Source organism: Anomaloglossus baeobatrachus, chromosome 2 (assembly GCF_048569485.1).
Source record: "Anomaloglossus baeobatrachus isolate aAnoBae1 chromosome 2, aAnoBae1.hap1, whole genome shotgun sequence".
In the NCBI taxonomy this organism is placed as follows: Eukaryota; Metazoa; Chordata; class Amphibia; order Anura; family Aromobatidae; genus Anomaloglossus; species Anomaloglossus baeobatrachus.
The window spans coordinates 143,706,241-143,730,922 of NC_134354.1; the positions used below are offsets into that span (position 1 = coordinate 143,706,241).

A 24,682-nucleotide genomic window follows, 5' to 3' on the forward strand; every position below is an offset into this window, starting at 1 on the left:
GAAGTAAACTTGGAACTCAAGAAAAAAACGAACAAGACGGTCAAAAAATAATAATAATATCTTTATTGAACATATAAAAATATATAAAAAAGACAAACCAGTTGGCTGGAATGAATAGGGCGTCACAGAAATAGTATATAGACAAAGGACCTGCTTAATGCATAAAAGACTGGTATAGTTTGCTGTAGTTTACATAAAGGCTCAGTGCAAAAACATTTGTAAACTGTACCTGACCAGACAAGAACTGATGTATGAAAAGATGGTAAAAAAATGTTATAAGAATGAAGCTACGTAAAGTGTCACGTGCCAGGAAGTAATGTTGTCAATGTGATTAATAATATGTGCATGGTTGTATGCATATTATAGTAATGCGGAAGTGATACTTATCCAAAAGTTACATAAAAGACTAAGTTGCTATCATGATACATAGTGACAATAGAAGACATAAACCACAAGATGGTGGTTAGGAGCACAGGTAAACTGTGCACAAACACACAGAGGCTATATGTAGCTGCAGGACAATAGATCTCTTTTAGAAAGTGAGAACGGCTCCAACAGTCAAAGAGGGTACGTAATGGCTGATAAAATCATAGTAAAAGTACCAAGCAGTGGCAAAAGATAGTCGGCAGATATTTACCAAAGTACAGCAGGAGCACCAGGTCAATGGCTAAAGGCCCCGTCACACACAGAGATACATCTTTGGCAGATCTGTGGTTGCAGTGAAATCATGGAGATATTGTTCAATTTGTACACAGCCACAAACCTGGCACTGATTGTCCACAATTTCACTACAACCACAGATCTGCCGCAGATTTATCTCTGTGTGTGACAGGGTCTTAAGACGCCCACCCCGACACATGCATTTCAGCGCTACCTTCTTCAGGGGGTGGGGTCATCTAGTATGGAGAAGCCTTACATAGAAGGGATCAACCAAAAGGCAAACAAATTGTGTGCATGTGCATGATGGGCTGCAAGATGAACATACAATGCATCACAGTGGGTGGTGAAGTCACGTGGGGAGGAGGGGTGTATGTGTGTGTATACGTCACAGGCACAATGAAAGTGTGAAGGACATGGGGGGTGGCAACCTCAAGTGTCAACATACCGCCCACCACTGAGTTCATAGAGATGATGGTTGCTACAGAGGATCACTTCTGGTGGAATAATGTATTCAATAATGTGGGTAGAAGATGAATCAAAAAGGTATATTTGCACAATGCAGCATATTCAGTTATATCCAAATTTGTATCATGGACTGTCTACAATTCTTCTATTTGTCGATATATTGCTGCGGTACCAATATGACTAGTGGTTGGGTTTTAATTAATTTATTCAATATTGAATTAGGAAAAGGAGGAATATACATAATTTTTCTCCAACAAATTGTACACTTGTTTATAGTAATATACTTTCACAGGTCAAGGTCAAAGTAGAGAGATAGGTGGAATGATACACAGTATATACCTCGTACCCCCTTTTTTTTTTTGTGATATACACATACACAACACACACTGGACTCTAGATACACATCTATATATACACGGCTGATACTAATTTTCTCACTTCTGACATATATGTGGCAGTCTCACTATACATTATAGGTTTGTACCTTAACAGCTGAGGGTGGTACTTCCATCTATACAGCTGTGTATGTATCTAATTTTGATATATTTTCAGACCATGATCACATGCACATGTACGGTATTTATTGCACTCTCTTTGTGAAGGTGTGTGTCCCGCATTTTCACCAACCGATTTTTTATTATTCTTTATTGATATTTATCCTATTGATATATTTCCCTCCCTCACAGTGACACACGTGCCTTCCCTCATTTACATAAACTTATATTATATTAACTTATTGGTTTGCTACCACCATGTGCATCGTTCTCATTGGTCTGAAATTAAATATGAATTAATATTATTAAATAAATAAATAAATTATATCTGAAATTATTAATTTATTATTTGGACACTCAACTAGTTTACTGATTTTGCCTATGTTTAAGCATTTCTGACGGGTACTTAACTCCTTTTTTATTTCATACCTACATTTTCATTCCATGCTTTTAGATTTTTTACATTATTTATTTATTTCTTACTCCTACATACCCACAATTTTGTAATCCACTGATATTCTTACCATATACACACACATTCATTGCCCAATTTTGAATTCTCTATTGACATAGGTGTCCTTGACACAGTAGCACTGTGTGTATGCATTTGGGACCATTGACATATTTGTGTGTGTCTTGTTCATGCCTCGCTCACCTGCTCAGGCACATCAACACTTTATTCTTTATCACTGATTTTTATTGGCATATGTATTTCTCTTTCCTTACACTATAGATCATACACTATATTTAATTATATATACAGAGATACACACTAGACACACCATACACTTATGTATCTGTCTGCATTTATGTATACCCCCGTGTTTTTTGTAAAATAATACAGACCCATATCATGTCAATAATTTTATTTTATAACAGTGGCTGGCAAAGCAGCTGTGGGGTCAGGAAAAGAGAAATGAGACAAATCAACATCGGTTTATAGTTTGTGTGGGTTTATTTGGAGACCAGCAGCAAGACATTAAAATAGGAAGATGCTTGTCCAGTAAGCAACTACCAGTTGCAAAATTTAACACTTGAGGTTGCCGCCCCCCATGTCCTTCACACTTTCGTTGTGATTGGACGGTGGAGTGCCTGTGACGTATACACACACATACAATCCTCTCCCCACGTGATCTCATCACCCACTGTGATGCATTCTATGCTCATATTGCAGCCCATCATGCACATGCACGCAATTTGTTTGCCTTTTGGTTGATCCCCTCTATGTAAGGCTTCTCCATACTAGATGACCCCATTCCCTGAAGAAGGTAGTGCAAAAACGCGCGCGTCTGGGTAAGCATCACAGCCACTGACCTGGTGCTCCTGCTGTACTTTGGTAAATATCTGCCGATTATCTTTTGCCACTGCTTGCTGCTTTTAGTATGATTTTGTTATCAGCCATTACGTACTGTGAGGTAACGTGGTCGGCTGCGCGGCAGAAGACACGGGATCCAGGCGCCAATGGTCACAGCACACAGTTTATTGCACAAAACCAAATCCAAAACAGCACACAACACGTTTTCTGGAATATCCTCCTCCAGAACCAACAAGCCAGATTCCAGAAATGGCTCACAAGTGCTTCTTCGGCAGAAGCTTAGGGAGTTGTGTTCACTCCCTCACACTAGGGCCCCACACCCCGGTTCCTGTTTCCTTTTAACCTTCCTTTCAGCCTGCAGGGAAACAGCAATAAACCCTGGAGTGGAGTTGCTTTCTATACATGGAGGGAGCACAACCGGGGCGAGACGTACCGGCCGTCATAGACAACCCCGGTCACAGTCTCACATACCCCCCCCCTCAGTTCAAGCGAGCGGGGTTGAACTACCGCCATCAAACACGGGCCGCGGGACAAGGCATCCGCGTTGCCCTGCAACCTTCCGGCCCGGTGTTCAACCGTAAACCAGAAGTTCTGTAGAGAAAGGAACCACCGTGTAACCCGGGCATTCCGTTCCTTGGCGGACCTCATCCAGACCAGCGGAGAGTGATCAGTCACCAAGCGAAACTGCCGTCCCAGCAGGTAATAGCGTAGGGACTCCAAGGCCCACTTGATCGCCAGGCACTCCTTCTCCACTACCTGGGTATCGTGGGGTACTACAGGAGGTTTGTTAAAAATTTTGCGGGACTATCCGCCCCCTTGACGGACCTTCTCAAAGGCAGGAAGTCTGTCATGGTGCGCTGGACTCCGCAGGCCGAGGACTCCTTCCGGGCCCTGAAGGGGGTCCTGTGCGGACAGCCCGTTCTTGTCAACCCTGATTTCCAGAAGGAGTTCGTAGTACAGACTGACGCCTCTGAGGTCGGCCTGGGCGCAGTGCTGTCTTTGGTGGTTCAGGGGGAGGAACACCCCATCACATTCTTAAGTAGGAAGCTCACCCCTCCTGAGCGGAATTATAGCCCTAACCTGCTTCGTGGTCAGGGGTCTAGGCCACTTCTGGATCGCCTCAACTTTGTTAATTTGGGGCTTAATCACTCCTTGGCTTATTACGTAGCCCAAGTAGCGGGCTTCCGTGAGCCCCAATGCACATTTCTTGGGATTGGCTGTCAATCCGGCTGTTTGGAGCGCGTTCACCACCGCTTGTACCTGTTCCAAGTGGGTCTGCCACTCGGAGCTGTAAATAATGATGTCATCAAGGTACGCTGATGCATACGCCTGGTGGGGTTCCAGCACCAAGTCCATCAACCTCTAGAACGTGGCCGGAGCGCCATGTAACCCAAAAGGCAAGACAACATAGTGGAAGAGACCCTCCGGCGTAACAAAAGCGGTTTTCTCCTTGGCGGACTCCGTCAATGGCACCTGCCAGTACCCCTTGGTTAGGTCGAGCACGGTGAAATATCGCGCCTGTCCCAGCCTATCAATCAGCTCATCCACCCGGGGCATGGGGTAGAGAGATCGAACTTGGATATTTCGTTCAATCTCCTAAAGTTATTGCAGAACCTTAAGGAGCCATCGGGTTTTGGTATTAGGACAATGGGACTAGCTCATTCACTTCGGGATTTTTCGATGATCCCCAGGCGTAGCATTGTCTTCACTTCCTCTGATATGGCTTGTCTTCTAGCCTCCGGCACCCAGTATGGCTTCAGGCGTACCTTCAGTTGAGGCTCGGTGACAATGTCATGTCATTTCAGACTGGTCCTACCAGGCAGTTCGAAGAAGACATCGGGGTTCTGCTGAACCAGCCTTCTGGCCTCTCGCCTCTGTTGCTTGGTGAGGGCTTCTCCAATCCTTACTTCCGGTTCGTCCTCTCCGGAGGTCGCTGGAGCCGGATTTGAACGACCCGAAGAGGAGAGAGATGGGGGAAAATCAACCATCAGGCTTTCCCGTTCCTGCCAAGGTTTTAACAGGTTGACATGATATATTTGTTCAGGTTTCCGCCTACCGGGCTGCAATACCTTATAGTTGACCGCCCCGATTCTTTCCTTTATCTCGTAGGGGCCTTGCCACTGAGTCAGGAATTTACTCTCTGCCGTGGGGACCAACACCAACACCCGATCCCCGGGGTTAAAGGTCCGCACGGTGGCTTGTCTATTGTAGCGGCCGCTCTGCGCGGCCTGAGCCTCCTGTAAATGCTCCTTCACAATTGGCATGACCGCGCTTATGCGGTTCTGCATTCCTAAAATGTGTTCAATCACACTTTTATGGGGGGTGGACTCCTGCTCCCATGTTTCCTTTGCCAGGTCCAACAATCCCCGGGGATGTCGCCCGTATAACAACTCAAAAGGCGAAAACCCCGTGGATGTCTGTGGCACCTCTTGGATGGCAAACATCAAATAGGGAAGCATCATATCCCAGTCTTTCCCGTCTTTGGAAATCACCCTTTTTAGCATGGTTTTCAGGGTTTTATTGAATCGCTCCACTAAACCGTCCGTTTGAGGATGATACACAGACGTACGCAACTGCTTGATCTGGAGTAGCCGGCATAGCTCTTTGGTCACTTTAGACATGAATGGGGTCCCCTGATCCGTAAGGATCTCCTTGGGCAACCCCACCCGGCAGAACACAGCAAACAACTCTGGAGCTATAAGCTTCGCTGCAGTATGTCTGAGAGGTATCGCCGGGTGGCATAGTCGACGGTCACTAGGATGTGTTGGTGCCCTCGAGCGGACTTTACGAGGGGCCCCACCAGATCCATCCCTATCCGTTCAAAAGGGACTTCTATAATGGGTAACGGTACCAATGGACTGCGAAAGTGGGCCAGGGGGGGGCGGTAAGCTGACACTCCGGGCAGGTTTCGCAGAACCGTTTTACCTCCCCAAAGACCCCGGGCCAATAGAACCTTTGCAATATTCGCTCCTGCGTTTTCTTGGCCCCTAGGTGGCCACTCATCAGGTGTTTATGAGCCAAATCGAGGACCCGCCGGCGATACGGCTGGGGCATCACCAACTGCTCCACTACCACGCGCCGTATTTCATTTACCTGGTAGAGCAAGTCCTGCTTAAGAGCGAAATGGGGGTACCTTACCTGGGCACCGGGCACCTGTGCCACCCCGTCAACCACTGTCACCCAACCCCGGGCATGTATTAATGTAGGGTCCTGGAGTTGGGCTGTCCCAAACTCCGGGATGGGCTCGACCATCTCAGCCTCTCCTGCCAATACCTCTAGGGGTGACCTATCGGGTTCACATTCTGTCCCTATCATGGTGACCCCTATGGCAGGCGTCCCGGATTCGGGATTGTCGGGCTCAGGTGTCGGACTGTCCAATATCTGAGGGGACTTAGAAGGCCCCTTCCATAGAGTCCAAAAATACGGCAGATCCCTTCCTAGGATCATGTCGTAGGGAAGAGTGTTCATAAGTCCCACCTCATGTTGCACCTGACCGCAGGGTGCTGTAATGGTGACAACCCCTGTGGGATAGTCTCGGCGGTCCCCATGTATGCAAACCACCCCCACTGTACGTCCTGTGGCCTTTACTGCAGCCATTAGGGTTGTCACACAAGGGTCACTAAGCTTCCAGAATCCAACAAGCCTGTAACCGGACATCCATTCACCTGTATTTGGCACAAGTGGGGCTCAGTCTCCGGGGAGACAAGGTCCGCGGTACACACCGCCTGAGCATACATTGAACCCCGCCGGGTAACCCCACAATCCATGGGCTCCGTGGTGAGTAGACACTGGGCTTCCATATGTCCCACCCGCTGGCACCGGCAACATCTAATAGGGAAGGAAACCCCCTTGACGAGTTGTCGTTTAGGGTACATAGCCTTCCGGACCTCAGGGACGGCGGGCGCGGCCTCAGACGGGACTGTAGCGGACTCCCGCACCGGTGTCAGCGGTGGGTCCTTGGCCCGAAGCTTGGAGGGGCCGTACCGACGGGCGGCACGCAAAGTCTCAGTGTCCCGTATCAAGTCCTGCGTAGCCACATGCCGCTCCACCAGGCACACTAATTGGTCCAGGGTACTTGGGTCGCCCCCTGTCCTACCCACCGTTGAATGGTGACGGGTAAAGTGCGCACAAAGTGATCAACCACTACCCTCTCCACCATTTGCGCAGGGCTCAGAGTGTCAGGCTGCAACCACTTCTTTACCAGATGTAACAAGTCATAGGCCTGGGAGCATACGAGTTTGACTTTCTCATAGAACCACTGATTTACCCGCTGAGCCCGTACATAAGTATTCACCCCCAACCGAGCAAGAATTTCGGCTTTCAGGGTCTCATATTCTATGGCGTCCTCGGTACAGAGGTCCAGGTACGCTTTTTGGGGCTCCCCCGTCAGATAGGGCGACAATACCTCAGCCCACTGGGGGGTCGGCAGCTTCTCCCGCTCGGCCACCCGCTCAAACACAGCCAGGAACGCTTCCACATCATCCCCCGGTGTCATCTTTTGCAACGCTTGTCTCACCGCCTTCCGGACGCTGCCGTCATCACCCGGTCCCGGGGTTGTTGCTGCCGGTCCGGCACGTATAGACTTGGACAGGAGGACCATCTGTTCTTGGTGCCTTTGTTCCTGCAATTACAAGGAGTGCTGGTGCTGTTGCTGCTGACGATTCAACGACCGGAGCAGGTGTGCATTGGTCTGTTGTTGCTGTGCATTAGCTTGAGCCAGCTGCTTTAGTATGTCCTCCATGTTGCCGCCGGGTTTGGGCTGTAGTGTAGCCGCTCGAATCCAGGACATGCGCTACTGGGTCACCAGGGATGGATGCTACACCTCACCGGGCTGACATGCCCACGTTCTCCCCCATCTGTGAGGTAACGTGGTCGGCTGCGCGGCAGAAGACACGGGATCCAGACGCCAATGGTCACAGCACACAGTTCATTGCACAAAACCAAATCCAAAACAGCACACAACACGTTTTCCGGAATATCCTCCTCCAGAACCAACAAGCCAGATTCCAGAAATGGCTGACATGTGCTTCTTCGGCAGAAGCTTAGGGAGTTGTGTTCACTCTCTCACACTAGGGCCCCACACCCCGGTTCCTGTTTCCTTTTAACCCTCCTTTCAGCCTGCAGGGAAACAGCAATAAACCCTGGAGTGGAGTTGCTTTCTATACATGGAGGGAGCACAACCGGGGCGAGACGTACCGGCCGTCATAGACAACCCCGGTCACAGTCTCACAGTACCCTCTTTGACTGTTGGAATGCTTCTCACTTTCTGAAAGAGATCTATTGTCCTGCAGCTACATATAGCCTCTGTGTGTTTGTGCACAGTTTACCTGTGCTCCTAACCACCATCTTGTGGTTTATGTCTCCTATTGTCACTATGTATCATGATAGCAACTTAGTCTTGTATGTAACTTTTGGATAAGTATCACTTCCGCATTACTATAATATCCATACAACCATGCACATATTATTAATCACATTGACAACATTACTTCCTGGCACGTGACACTTTACGTAGCTTCATTCTTATAACATTGTTTTACCATCTTTTCATACATCAGTTCTTGTCTGGTCAGGTACAGTTTACAAATGTTTTTGTACTGAGCCTTTATGTAAAATACAGCAAACTATACCAGTCTTTTATGCATTAAGCAGGTCCTTTGTCTATATACTATTTCTGTGACGACCTATTCTTTCCAGCCAACTGGTTTGTCTTTTTTATATATTTTTATATGTTCAATAAAGATATTATTAGCTTTTGACCCTCTTGTTCGTTTTTTTTCTTCAGTTTCACCTATTTCAATTAATAGGGAAAATGATGCAACAGAACCGCAGAAAAAAAAACAGTCAGAAAGGCATCTAAAAGCATCAAAAACACAAATATTTTATGCAGGATTTTTTCTGTGATGAGATACATTTTTAGTGCAGAAATTATCTCTAGGGATGATCGAATACCAAAATATTGACGAATATTCGACGAATAGGTCAGTACTATTCGACTATTTGCAAATATTCGATACGCAATGTAAATCTATAGGAAACTCGAATAATTTCACGGTGGACCGAACGGCGAGCTGTTGTGACTGAGAAAAAGGCTGAAATGGATGGGTGACAGAAAGAAACAGTATCGGCACAGCCTGTAGAAGATCCGTGACTGCATTTCTGGTGTCTTGGAATAACGTGCTCACAGCAGCACGCGGCTTTTACGTAGTCGCCAGAACAGCTCTCAAACCAAATCACTTTTTTGACAAACAGAATACAGGCCTTTCGGTCTCTCCATCTCCCCCCCTCTCTCATACTCACCGATCACTGACCGATCACGGGAGCGGCGCTGCACACCTGTCACACTGCTCTGGCGGCTTCTCCAGGTTTTGAAAATGCCGGCCGCTCATTATTCCATCTCGTATTCCCTGCTTCCCACGCCCACCGGCACCTATAATTGGTTGCATTTAGACGTGCCCCCACACTGAGTGACAGCTGTATCACTGCACCGAAATTTTAAAAAAACAGCGTGCGGTCCCTCCTAATTTTGATACCAGCCAAAATAAAGCCACACGGCTCAAGGCTGATATTCTCAGGATAGGGAGCCCCACGTTATGGTGAGCCCCCAGCCTAAAAATATCAGCCAGCAGCCACGCGGAATTGCCGCATCCATTAGATGTGACAGTCCCGGGACTCTACCCGGCTCATCCAGAATTGCCCCGTTGCAGTGGCAATCGGGGTAATAAGGAGTTAATGGCAGCTCATAGCTAAGTCCTCGGCTCTGCTACATCCCCATAGAACATGGCTGGCTGCAAGACAGAGCCGCACGATCAGAATGAACTCGGATAAACTTCACCCGACTTCATTGTCATTGGGCGGCTCTGTCTGTGTGCCGCGGCCTGATTTGCAATCACAGATGAAGGACTCACCGGTGACCGCAAATCCCCTGAGTGACTGAAGTGAGCTGCGCGATCAGCGGTGCCGTCACTCAGGTTACCCGCAGCCAGCTGCAGTCCTCCACCTGAGAACGGTGGCCGCGGGTAACCTGAGTGACGTCACCGCTGATCGCGCAGCTCACTTCAGTTGCTGCTTGGAGCTGACAGAGAGCGGCAGTGTTCTACGTCCGCTCATGTCAGCTTCATCTAGCAGAACTGGATGCGTCGTGGGACCTCGTGTGGATTACGCTGGACCTGGAGGGGTATTTGGGGATTTTAATAAAGTGGTGAAAGAGGGTGGGGGGGTTTTGTCTTTTATTCCAAATAAAGGATTTTTTCGGGTGTATGTGTTTATTTTCTTTAACTTACAGGTTAATCATTTGGGGTGTCTCATAGATGCCTGCCATGATTAACCTAGGACTTAGTGGCAGCTATGAGCTGCCATTAACTCCTTATTAACCCGATTGCCACCAAACCAGTGCAATTCTGGATGAGCCGGGTAGACTCCCGTGACTGTCGCATATAATGGATGTGGCAATTTTGGGCAGCTGCTGATTGATATTTTAGGCTGGGGGGCTCCCCATAATGTGGGGCTCTCCATCCTGAGAATACCATCCTTCAGCCGTGTGGCTTTACTTTGGCTGGTATCAAAATTGGGGGGACCGCATGCCCTTTTTTTTTAATGATTTATTTATTTATTTTACTGCACTACATAGACCCGCCCACCGGCAGCTGTGATTGGTTGCAGTGAGACAGCTGTCACTCAACGTGGGGGCATGTCTGAGAGCAACCTATCATAGGCACTGGTGGGCGGGGGAAGCAGGGAATATGAGATGGAATAATGAGCGGCCGGCATTTTCAAAAGCTGGAGAAGCCGCCAAAGTAGTGTGACAGCCATGCAGCGCCGCACCCGTGATTGGTCAGTGATCGGTGAATATGAGAGAGGAGGGGAGAGGGAGACACCGACAGACAGAGAGAGAGAGACCGAAAGACCTGCATTCTGTTTGTCAAAAAAGCGATGTATGGAGCTGCCAGCAGCTACTGGACACTGTGTTCAGCCCTTACAAGGACTATTTATTAGATGGATCTACAAACGCTCTCCCACACACAATACAGTCTATCTCCACTGCCAGCTCCCTATCACTGCGTTCACAAAATGGCCGCTGGCTCATATAGCCCCTATTATGCTGTGCGGCCAAGCCAATCACAGTAACACCACAACAAAGATGGCTGCGGAGTTACTGTGAGGGCAAGCAACATCAGATGTGTTCATTGGCTGGAAAACAGGCGCCAGGAAGTCAGAAATTAAACTAAAAGTATCGGAGCGGATGTTGTTTTATCCATCGGATACCGAATGGTGCGAATCGCCTGATATCCGTCGGATACCGAATAGTGGCGAATACATTCGCTCATCCCTACTTATCGCCATAGAATTTTAAGTGCACCACCTGCCATCTATTATTTCTGTAATGTGAAAATCTGACTTCATTGTATACAGATTTTAGCTATGAACTGAGAGTGAAAGAAAAAAAAGATTTCTCTAATAAGATAATTCACAAAGTAGCTTATTGTCATGTGTACTTTCAATTTGTGAAGTAAACATGATAACGATGGTTACACTTTAAATAGATATTATAAGTTCTTACCTGAGCAATTTTAGTTTCCAAATCAATTAATGCCTTCATATCAGATTCTGCTCGCGTCTTATTAGCACCAAGAAAAACTGAGACATCAACCATAAAGTTGAATAAAGAATCTTTGTACTGTAGAAGAAAGTAAAAACATTATTGTGAAATAAAAGCTTGAAAATAACTGTATAATCTACAATTTTTGCTTCATTTCTATATTAAAATATCTAACGAAACCAAAAGAATTCCACAATTAGGATGAAATCTGTTCATCTACTATGTGTAAAATACATTTGTCACAATGCCATATTAGATTTTTGATTTTTTTTTATTCAATATATTGTAAACATTTAGAGTAGTTTTCAGCTTTTGAATGTCACGTAAACTGTCACCAAAACATTAACCCTTTACTATCAAAGCCAACCTTCTAGACAGAGCACACATTTTCAGATCTGATGTGTCAGTTTATGTGGTAATTACTTAGGAAAATCTTTGCCATTTTAATTTTCTTTTATTTTTAGGCCATTATAAATGATAGTCACACCACAGAAAATAGTTAAGCACTTCCCATATGTTATACCTTATGTTAGCATAATTTTTCAAATGTAATTATTAGTGATGGAGAGACCCAGACTTTAAGGCTATGTGCGCACTAGAAATGTGAAGTTTCTCAAGAAAATTTCTTGAGAAACTTCTGGGAGTGAAAGATTTCCGGACCTCTGGAAATAATCCGCACCAAATCCGCATGCGGATTTGACGCGGATTAGCCGCGGAATTGCCGCGATTTGCCCGCGGGTGGTTCCCTGCGGATTTTTGCAGGCTGTACTGTTGAAATCCGCAGGGTGCCTGCGGAAATAATGGACATGTTCATTTTCTCAAGAAAGTTTCTCAAGAAATTCTTCTCAAGGAAATTTCTTGAGAAAAATCCGCACCAGTGCGCACAGCTTTTTTTTTTACCATAGAATTTGCTGGGAAATGTCTGCACAAAGATTGCAGACATTTCTCAAGAAATTTCCGCGGCAAATCCGCGGGTAAATCCGCGGGCAAAACGCACTAGTGCGCACATAGCCTAAGAGTCCAGATCTATGCGGTTTTAAAAGTGTTCGGGTGCCGGACCCAGAGTTCTCAAGGAACTCTGGATAATTATCTGGATCCGGCAACATATAGAATAAAAAATGAAATAAAAAAGTTACAGCCATGCTGGAGACTTGGTAAGTACAGTGCTCTTGCTCAAGTCCCGCTATCTCTTCTACCACCATTTTTAGCACCGGATTCTGGTCCCCATACACTTATATGGGGACCGGCGTCCGGCCAGATATCTGGTATCAATTGAGGGCCGGAGCCGATTTTTTTTAACATGCGGTTAGTCCCACCAATCCCAGATATCTGCGAGTTTTCCCATCACTAGCAATTATATATTTTTAGGATATTAAGAAGGTTAAAATTTTGCAATAAATTTTAATTATTCAACAAAATTTACAAATTCTATTTTTTTAAAGACTCATTCAGTTTGGAAGTAAGTTTCAGGGGATTATATGTCTTAAACCCCACTAAAGTGATACCATTTTAAAAACTGCACCCTTTGTAGTATTTCAATCCAAATTCAGAAAGTGTGTTAAGTTAAATGAACACACACGGAGAAATCCTTAATTTGGAATAAAGTACAAAACACACCCTCCTTCACCACTTTATTAACCCCCAACACAGCCCTCCAGCTCCGGCATAATCCACACAAGATCCCATGATGACACATCCAGCTCTGCTACATGTCAAAGCAAGCAGCCATAGAGAAGACTGCCAACTCTGAGTGTAGCCTATGACTGAGCCGCGATAAGCAATGATTGTCACAGGCTCGGGGGCGAGTCAGCCTGGAACTAATCACAGAAGAGAGGATGGCCGGTGGGTGGGGAAAACATGCAAAGCTCTGTGTATGCGATTATACAGTACAGGAAGTGAATGTGCGACCCGGAAGCAGTGTGCCGCCATGACACCGAGTTTAGGTAAGTATGAAACGTTCAGTTATTTCTTCTTTTCTTTATTTTTACTTTAATTGCCGAATCCGGATTGTGCTGGAATCCCACGCCCTGGTCCTGCACCAAAATACTGTTGAAACCTTTTATAGTCCGGATCCGCTCAGCCCTACTGTTAACCCTTCAGTTTCTAGACAGGAATTAATTCAAAGTGAAATGAAAATATTTAAAATTACATTCATTCAACTAAAATGTTGCTTTAGCCTTGAATGTTTTGATAAAAAATTGCACCAAAAATGTGTTATGCAATTTCTACTGATTGTATTGATACCTCATATGTGGTCAGACTCTATTAGAATTGGCAAATGAGTTAGTACAGACAGGAAGGTTTGGTCTTTGGAGCACAAATTTAAAGAAGGAAAAGATGTCAAATTTGCAGAGCCCAGAAGTGCTAAAATAGGAGAAATGCCCCACAACCGACCACATATCAGAAATAACACCTCTCAAAGAATTAATCTAGTAGTGTGGCAACCATTTTGAACCCACAGCTGCTTCACAAAAGTTGGAAAATCAAAAATTACATTTTTCCACTACAATGTAGTTAAAGAGGTTGGCCACTACTTTTACATTGATGGCCTATCCTCAGAATATGTATTCAATGTCTGATCGGCCAGAGTCCGACATCCTGCACCCCAGCAATCAGCTGTTCACTGTAGTGGTGGCTGCAGCAGGCAGCTGAAAATGCTCAGTTCCAGATCTGCTCTGTCAATTGATAGCGGCCCTGGCCGGGTACTGCACATCTGCCTCTCATTCAAATAAATAGGAAGCGGATGTGCAGTACCCAGCCACAGATGCTATAAGAAGATGGGGCAGCCCTGGAACTGAACCCTGAAACTTTATTAAAAATATAAATAATATTAATATATATATGATATTAATATAAATAATATTTTCTCAGTATTTCCAGATGGTTTAGCTGTTAAGGTTGCTGTGGCTCTGGAGACTATGTCCGGATTTCTTGCTACTGCACATGTGCAAGCGCTGGAGACTAAAGGCTACTTTACACACTGCGATATCGGTCCCGATATCGCTAGTGTGGGTACCCGCCCCCATCTGTTGCGCGACACGGGCATATCGCTGCCCGTGCCGCACAACATCGCGCAGACCCGTCACACATACTTACCTGTCCGGCGACGTCGCTGTGACGGGCGAACCGCCTCCTTTCTAAGGGGGCGGTCCATGCGGCGTCACAGCGACGTCACTGAAACGTCACTGAACCGCCGGCCAATCGCAGCGGAGGGGCGGAGATGAGCGGGACGTAACATCCCGCCCACCTCCTTCCTTCCGCATAGCGGCCGGGAGGCAGGTAGGGAGAGCTTCCTCGCTCCTGCGGCGTCACACGCAGCGATGTGTGCTGCCGCAGGAACGACGAACAACCTCGTTACTGCTGAAGTAACGATAATTGGGAATGGACCCCCGTGTCGCCGATTAGCGATTTTGCACTGTTTTGCAACGATGCAAAATCGCTAATCGATGTCACACGCAACGGCATCGCTAATGCGGCCGGATGTGCGTCACGAATTCCGTGACCCCAACGACTCCACATTAGCGATGTCGTAGCGTGTAAAGCCCGCTTAAGTCCTATCTTGGAGCCATTGCACATGTGCGGGTGACATCATCGCTGACACGAGGTCATCTGTCTCTGACACCTTCTAAGCTGATTGGCCACTGGTCATGTGCTTGTGACACGTGGTCACATGTCTCTGACACCTTCTATGCCGATTGGTCGCTGGTCATGTGCTTGTGACGCTTTGCTCGGTGATAGGCCAGCGTGACGTCATTGCTGTCATTCTGGCAGCGGATTGGCTCTGGTGTCCTCCATCTTGGATGAGGCACAGAGTCTATATAAGACCCTGACGCATGCCGCCCAGCGCTCAGTCCTCTTGGTTCATGCATGAGGGTAGACGCCCTGTTCACGTCCCTCTAGGCATCTCTCTGTCTATGTTAGGTGAGCGCTACTGGCAGGGTAGCGTTCTTATACCTTACAGCTTTGGCTGCAGTCCGTATCCTTACCTCTTAGTGGAGCGGACATAGGCAGGTGCCTGAGGCACATGGTCCGGCTGGGCCTTGTTATTCTACTCATAGGTGGACGTTGCCGCTAGGGTAACGTTCCTTATACTGCGTCTGGCAGTTGTTCGTATCCTCGCACACTAGAGGAGCGAACAGAGGTAGGAGCTTTGTGCGGCTTATGCTGCTGTCCGTCTCTTTTGCACCACTAGAAGAGCGGACCTGGGCAGGTACCATATCTAGTGGTTCGTGTCCTCGCACACTAGTGGAGCGAACGCAGGTAGGAGCTTTGTGCGGCTTACGCTGCTGTCCGTCTCCTGGCACCACTAGAGGAACGGACCTAGGTAGGTTCCATTTCCCACTCACTGCTTTTGTCTCTGTGATCTTTAACAGAGACCATTCCACACACCCTCCAAGTAAGGGAGGAATTGCTTTATTTTCTAATTATATTCCTCTGTGAGTTTAACAGAGGTATTGCACTCTGCACTTGTGCTATTATTTTGTACAGTGGCACACTTATATACCCCTTATCCTCTGCCATAGTCTGCAGCAGAGTCTTTGCACGGTGGACCCTGACTGTCTGACATTCCTTTAGGTTTTATTATCAGACAGCCCCCCGTAACATTAGCCTTTTTTATTATTATTATGTTACTAAAACATTAGAAAAAAAAAAAGAGTACACAGACACAGCACAATGGGTTCTAGTCCATGTAGATCAATAGAGGAGAAGACTGAAATGTGCTCACCTGATGGTGTTATGTGTAACGTAACTACACTCAAACCAATGTATCAGCTCTGTAGTATCCACAAGTTGTGAGCAAGGGGAGTGGATTCCAGCTCTGCTGCCGATTCCCAATGAAGATCCAGGATAAGAAGTTGAAAAAAGGGGTTTATTGTCAACGCAATTCTCTTTCCCCGGTCAGGACAACCACATCAAAAACTTCATGCTCCATGTGTGTGGTAAATACTGTACTTAACCAGACACATGAAGCAAGATGTTTTTAAAGTAGTTGTTCTGAGGACAGAGAATGAGTGACTTTGAAACGCGTTGACAATAAACCCCTTTCTTTAACTTTTTGTCCTGAATCTTCATTGGGAATCAGCAGCACAGATAAAATTTGCTTCTCTTGATCACAATATTGGTAATAATTTTTTTAATAATGTTAATATATATTATTAATAGCTCATAACAAAATATATTGAGGCTTAACTTGGAATTGAAAGCAGGTCCACAGCAGGAATACAACATGAAACTCCTGGGCACCAGTGCAAGCTTTAGTGAGCCATTTATAATTCAACCATCTTCTTATGTATTGAAGATGCCCCCTCATGCTCTAAGGCTCCTCTCAATCTGCAATCTAGGTGCCCCTATAGCTATCAGCAGGATATATAAATTTGTGCGCTCACCACAGAACTAGTGTTCACCACCAAATATGATTCCGGCGTTACAAAAAAACAGTTGGCCAGGGAAAACAGCAAAGTATAATGCTGCAAAAACATGCTTGTGTCTCCAGTTAAAGACTTCTTCAATTTATTACATTTCCATTAAAAGGTCATCATAAAAGGATAGATTGTTGATGCTTTTCGACTTAAAAACAGTCTTAATCGCAACATATCTCCTCCATGTTATGACTAGAGTTGAGCGCGGTTCGCGGTTCGAGGTTCTCCAGTTCTAGGCTCGAGTGATTTTGGGGCCTGTTTTAGATCGAACTAGAACTCGAGCTTTTTGCAAAAGCTCGATAGTTCTAGAAACGTTCGAGAACGGTTCTAGCAGCAAAAAAACAGCTAATTCCTAGCTGGCTCTCCGCTGTAATAGTGTAAGTCACTCTGTGACTCACACTATTATGACATTTCAGTGTATAGTGTGCGTGAACAGCGCCTTCAGATCACTGCTGTTTGTATAATGGCGATCGCCTTTTTTTTTTTTTTCCTTGTCTTCCTTCCCTAAGCGCGCGCGTCTTGTGGGGCGGGCCAGCATGTCAGCCAATCCCAGACACACACACAGCTAAGTGGACTTTTAGCCAGAGAAGCAACGGCATGTGTGATAGGATGTCCATGTCACATGTCCCTGCCTTATAAAACCGGACATTTTCCTCCAGGACGCCATTATCTGCCTTCTGCGTCCTTGGTGTCAGACATCACTGGCGCAGCTCCGTCCTGAGTCCTATCGCTGATACAGCTGTATGCGCTCCATACACAGCGCTGGATAGCATAGGGATAGCACTTTCCATCAGTCCTTTTAAGGGCTCGTAACGGCAGGGTCAGAGCCATAGGTGACAGGTCCTGAAAACAGCGACAGCGTCTGTGTAGCTTCCTCTACCCAGAGCCCCACAATCCTGGCACTGTACCCTCCTGTCCTCTGCACACTCCAACTCATTATAACTAAGCCATTATACTAGCAAACACTCAGTGTACCTAGTGGCATCCTAAACGTGGCTATTGGACTTTTGTCTAGTCAAACTAGTGCAAAGACATTTGCAGCACCTCTACCTGCATTGCACACTCCAACTCATTATAACTAAGCCATTATACTAGCAAACACTCAGTGTACCTAGTGGCATCCTAAACGTGGCTATTGGACTTTGCTATAGTCCCACTAGTGCAAAGACATTTGCGGCACCTCTGCCTGCATTGCACACTCCAACTCATTATAACTAAGCCATTATACTAGCAAACACTCAGTGTACCTAGTGGCATCCTAAACGTGGCTATTGGACTTTGCTATAGTCCCACTAGTGCAAAGACATTTGCAGCACCTCTACCTGCATTGCACACTCCAACTCATTATAACTAAGCCATTATACTAGCAAACACTCAGTGTACCTAGTGGCATCCTAAACGTGGCTATTGGACTTTTGTCTAGTCACACTAGTGCAAAGACATTTGCAGCACCTCTACCTGCATTGCACACTCCAACTCATTATAACTAAGCCATTATACTAGCAAACACTCAGTGTACCTAGTGGCATCCTAAACGTGGCTATTGGACTTTGCTATAGTCCCACTAGTGCAAAGACATTTGCAGCACCTCTACCTGCATTGCACACTCCAACTCATTATAACTAAGCCATTATACTAGCAAACACTCAGTGTACCTAGTGGCATCCTAAACGTGGCTATTGGACTTTGCTATAGTCCCACTAGTGCAAAGACATTTGCAGCACCTCTGCCTGCATTGCACACTCCAACTCATTATAACTAAGCCATTATACTAGCAAACAGTCAGTGTACCTAGTGGCATCCTAAACGTGGCTATTGGACTTTGCTATAGTCCCACTAGTGCAAAGACATTTGCAGCACCTCTGCCTGCATTGCACACTACAACTCATTATAACTAAGCCATTATACTAGCAAACACTCAGTGTACCTAGTGGCATCCTAAACGTGGCTATTGGACTTTTGTCTAGTCACACTAGTGCAAAGACATTTGCAGGACCTCTACCTGCATTGCACACTCCAACTCATTATAACTAAGCCATTATACTAGCAAACACTCAGTGTACCTAGTGGCATCCTAAACGTGGCTATTGGACTTTGCTATAGTCCCACTAGTGCAAAGACATTTCCAGCACCTCTACCTGCATTGCACACTCCAACTCATTATAACTAAGCCATTATACTAGCAAACACTCAGTGTACCTAGTGGCATCCTAAACGTGGCTATTGGACTTTGCTATAGTCCCACTAGTGCAAAGACATTTGCAGCACCTCTGCCTGCATTGCACACTCCAACTCATTATAACTAAGCCATTATACTAGCAAACAGTCAGTGTACCTAGTGGCATCCTAAACGTGGCTATTGGACTTTGCTATAGTCCCACTAGTGCAAAGACATTTGCAGCACCTCTGCCTGCATTGCACACTCCAACTCATTATAACTAAGCCATTATACTAGCAAACAGTCAGTGTACCTAGTGGCATCCTAAACGTGGCTATTGGACTTTGCTATAGTCCCACTAGTGAAAAGACATTTGCAGCACCTCTACCTGCATTGCACACTCCAACTCATTATAACTAAGCCATTATACTAGCAAACACTCAGTGTACCTAGTGGCATCCTAAACGTGGCTATTGGACTTTTGTCTAGTCACACTAGTGCAAAGACATTTGCAGCACCTCTACCTGCATTGCACACTCCAACTCATTATAACTAAGCCATTATACTAGCAAACACTCAGTGTACCTAGTGGCATCCTAAACGTGGCTATTGGACTTTGCTATAGTCCCACTAGTGCAAAGACATTTGCAGCACCTCTACCTGCATTGCACACTCCAACTCATTATAACTAAGCCATTATACTAGCAAACACTCAGTGTACCTAGTGGCATCCTAAACGTGGCTATTGGACTTTGCTATAGTCCCACTAGTGCAAAGACATTTGCAGCACCTCTGCCTGCATTGCACACTCCAACTCATTATAACTAAGCCATTATACTAGCAAACAGTCAGTGTACCTAGTGGCATCCTAAACGTGGCTATTAGACTTTGCTATAGTCCCACTAGTGCAAAGACATTTGCAGCACCTCTGCCTGCATTGCACACTACAACTCATTATAACTAAGCCATTATACTAGCAAACACTCAGTGTACCTAGTGGCATCCTAAACGTGGCTATTGGACTTTTGTCTAGTCACACTAGTGCAAAGACATTTGCAGGACCTCTACCTGCATTACACACTCCAACTCATTATAACTAAGCCATTATACTAGCAAACACTCAGTGTACCTAGTGGCATCCTAAACGTGGCTATTGGACTTTGCTATAGTCCCACTAGTGCAAAGACATTTGCAGCACCTCTACCTGCATTGCACACTCCAACTCATTATAACTAAGCCATTATACTAGCAAACACTCAGTGTACCTAGTGGCATCCTAAACGTGGCTATTGGACTTTGCTATAGTCCCACTAGTGCAAAGACATTTGCAGCACCTCTGCCTGCATTGCACACTCCAACTCATTATAACTAAGCCATTATACTAGCAAACAGTCAGTGTACCTAGTGGCATCCTAAACGTGGCTATTGGACTTTGCTATAGTCCCACTAGTGCAAAGACATTTGCAGCACCTCTGCCTGCATTGCACACTCCAACTCATTATAACTAAGCCATTATACTAGCAAACAGTCAGTGTACCTAGTGGCATCCTAAACGTGGCTATTGGACTTTGCTATAGTCCCACTAGTGCAAAGACATTTGCAGCACCTCTGCCTGCATTGCACACTACAACTCATTATAACTAAGCCATTATACTAGCAAACACTCAGTGTACCTAGTGGCATCCTAAACGTGGCTATTGGACTTTTGTCTAGTCATACTAGTGCAAAGACATTTGCAGGACCTCTACCTGCATTGCACACTCCAACTCATTATTACTAAGCCATTATACTAGCAAACACTCAGTGTACCTAGTGGCATCCTAAACGTGGCTATTGGACTTTGCTATAGTCCCAATAGTGCAAAGACATTTGCAGCACCTCTACCTGCATTGCACACTCCAACTCATTATAACTAAGCCATTATACTAGCAATTTTTGCTCCCAGTTTAAGGGCCGTAGTTGCATTGTCAGGGATATTTATTCTTTATTATTCTGCTGTTAATAAAGCTAGACCACCACTGCAATCTACACCACCTCTCAATTTTTACTACCACATTTTCAGTGCACAATCTTGTCGCAATCAACATGAGTGGCAAAATGACAGATGCTGGTGGAAAGGGGAAGAGGCGTGGTGGAAAAGGCAAAAAAGGTTTTGTCCGTGGGGAAGGTGGCAAAGCTCCATTATCATCTGCTGAAGATAGACCATCTACCAGCAAAAGTAAGATGTCTACTACTTACCGTGGACAATCCGATGTGCTCCCTTTTTTACGGACACGAACAACAGGAACAAAGGTAGATGATGGCCAAAAATGGAAAATGCTTGAATGGATCTCAAGTGGTCCAACAAGTGCCCTCTCAGCCACTTCAAGTACCGCATCCAAAAAACACCAGTCCTCTGAGTTGTCATCCCAATCAAACTTGCTTTCTCCCAGCTCTGCAGTCTCCATCAGCCCTGCACAGTATGGTGGAACTGAGATGGCTGAGTCTGCGGAGCTGTTCAGTCACACTATAGCCTGGGAATCAGAGGTCTGCTCCCAAGCTACAGTGAGTACAGAACAGGAAATGGTCTGCAGTGATGCCCAGAACCTTTGTGACTCTGATTCAGGCCGTGAGGACCAAGTTTCTGAGCATAATGTTGACCCTTTGTCACAAACTGTAACACCTGTGGTTATAGACAATGAGGAACATACTGATGAAGATGAGACGCAGATACCCGATTGGGATGACAACTTAAATATTCGGTCAGGGCAAGAAGAGGCTCGGTCTGAGGGGGAGGGGAGTGCAAACACAACAATTGATGATGAAGTTCTAGATCCCACCTACTGTCAACCCACAGTCAGGCACTCGAGGAGGTCAACAGAGGTGGTGGAGGAGGATGCAACTGATGACGAAGTTACCTTGCGCCTTCCTGGACACAGTCGGAGTACTGGTAGCACGTCTACAACTGCATCCTCAGCCACCACTCTGCCTCTGAGCATTATTCGGGGTGGATCAACAGGTCGCATGGCCTCTAAGCCTTGACTAGCCTGGTCCTTTTTTGACATAGAAAAAGATCGCCCAAATTATGTGATCTGTAAAATTTGTCATGGTTCTCTTAGTAGAGGTCAAAACCTCAGCAGTTTGACAACTTCTTCCATGAATCGTCACATGAATAAATATCATATGGCCCGGTGGGAAGCTCACCGTGCTGCAATGCGGCCTAGCGGAGCGAACCATCCACCGCCTGCCCCTTCCAGTGCATCCGCGCGCTCATCATCTTCTAGGACTGTGGGGACAGCTGTCACACCTGTTTTTCCACCCACAACTTACACCACTGTAACCGCAACAGGCAGTTTGCTTGGTAGGTCGTCAGTTGGTTTGGAAGGGGAAACAAGTGAGTGTGTACAGCTCTCTCAGACATCGATAGCACCAACGTTGGATGAAGGCAACATCATGTCTCCGCCTGCACTTTCCTCACAAACCTGCATTTTTCCAGGGACACCCTACTCAACACCGTCTACACACAGCAGCCAGATCTCTGTCCCTCAGATGTGGTCAAATAAAAGGCCACTTCCTGCGACCCATGACAAAGCTAAGAGGTTGACTCTATCCCTCTGTAAGCTGTTGGCTACCGAAATGCTGCCTTTCCGCCTAGTGGACACACAGGATTTTAGAGACCTTATGTCTGTCGCTGTGCCCCAGTACCAGATGCCTAGTCGCCACTACTTCTCTAAGAAAGGTGTGCCCGCGCTACACCAGCATGTCGCACACAACATCACCGCTTCCTTGAGAAACTCTGTGTGTGAACGGGTGCATTTCACCACCGATACTTGGACCAGTAAGCATGGACAGGGACGTTACATGTCGCTGACTGGGCACTGGGTAACTATGGTGATAGATGGTGAAGGGTCTGCTGCACAAGTCTTGCCGTCCCCACGACTTGTGTGTCAATCCTCTGTCTGTCCAAGTTCCGCCACTGCTTCTGCATCCTCCACCTCATCTGGCTCCTCCACCTCCGCCCCAAGCCTGCCTGGTCAGGCCACCAGCGTTCTCACTGCGCAGAAGGAATCACGCACCCCTCATTACTATGCTGGCAGCAGAGCGCAACGGCATCAGGCGGTCTTTAGCTTGACATGTCTTGGGAATAAGAGTCACACAGCTGAGGAGTTGTGGTCAGCTCTGCGGTCCGAGTTTAATAAATGGTTGTCTCCACTCAAACTGCAGCCTGGTAAGGCCGTGTGCGACAATGCTGCAAACCTGGGTGCGGCCCTTCGCCTGGGCAAGGTGACACACGTACCTTGTATGGCTCACGTGTTGAACCTTGTCGTCCAGCAATTTTTAACACACTATCCCGGCCTAGATGGCCTTCTGAACAGGGCACGAAAACTGTCTGCTCACTTCCGCCGTTCAAGCGCCGCAGCTGAGCGACTTGCATCGCTCCAGAAGTCTTTCGGCCTGCCGGTTCATCGCCTGAAATGCGATGTGGCGACACGCTGGAATTCAACTCTCCACATGTTACAGCGACTGTGGCAGCACCGCCGAGCCCTGGTGCAATACGTCATGACGTATAGCCTGGGCCAACGAGATGCAGAGGTGGGGCAGATCACCCTGATGGAGTGGTCTCAGATCAAGGACCTATGCACCCTTCTGCACAGTTTCGACATGGCGACGAATATGTTTAGCGCTGACAATGCCATTATCAGCATGACGATTCCAGTCATTTACATGCTGGAGCACACGCTAAACACTATTCGGAGTCAGGGGGTGGGACAACAGGAAGGGGATGAACTACAGGAGGATTCATATGCGCAAGACACAACAACATCACCAAGGTCCAGACGTTCATCATCACCAAGGCGCCAGGCATGGGACCATGTGGGACAGGGATCAACAAGGGCGCATGGTAGCAGGCGAGATGTTGAGGAAGGTGCAGGAGAACATGAATAAATGGAGGACGAACTGTCCATGGACATGGAAGACTCAGCAGATGAGGGAGACCTTGGTCAAATTTCAGTTGAAAGAGGTTGGGGGGAGATGTCAGAGGAAGAAAGAACAGTTAGCACCTCTATGCCACAAACACGGCGTGGACTTGGTCCGCATGGCTGCGCAAGACACATGAGTGCCTTCTTGTTGCACTACCTCCAACATGACCCTCGTATTGTCAAAATTAGAAGTGATGATGACTACTGGCTTGCCACACTATTAGATCCCCGGTACAAGTCCAAATTTTGTGACATAATTCCAGCCATAGAAAGGGACGCACGTATGCAGGAGTATCAGCAGAAGCTGTTACTCGATCTTAGATCGGCTTTTCCACCAAACAACCGTGCAGGTGCAAGGAGTGAATCTCCCAGTTGTAACTTGACAAACATTGGACGGTCTCGTCATCTTCAACAGTCTACCCGTACCAGTAGGACCGTATCTGGTGCTGGTAACAGCAATTTTATGGAATCTTTTCATAATTTTTTTAGACCCTCCTTTGCAAGGCCACCAGAGACAACAAGTCTGACACATAGTCAACGGCTGGAGAGGATGATACAGGAGTATCTACAAATGAACATCGATGCCATGACTTTGCAAATGGACCCTTGC

At 46.5% G+C, this 24,682-nt stretch overlaps 1 protein-coding gene across 1 annotated transcript in view; it reads right to left on the reverse strand.

Annotated features, from left to right (window-relative positions):
• PHEX (phosphate regulating endopeptidase X-linked) overlaps positions 1 to 24,682 on the reverse strand; it is a 323,898-nt gene that overhangs the window by 174,267 nt on the left and 124,949 nt on the right. The window contains exon 7 of the mRNA XM_075335407.1: positions 11,495 to 11,611. Coding sequence (XP_075191522.1) covers positions 11,495 to 11,611 — 117 coding nt within the window. The remainder of the gene's footprint in view (positions 1 to 11,494; positions 11,612 to 24,682) is intronic.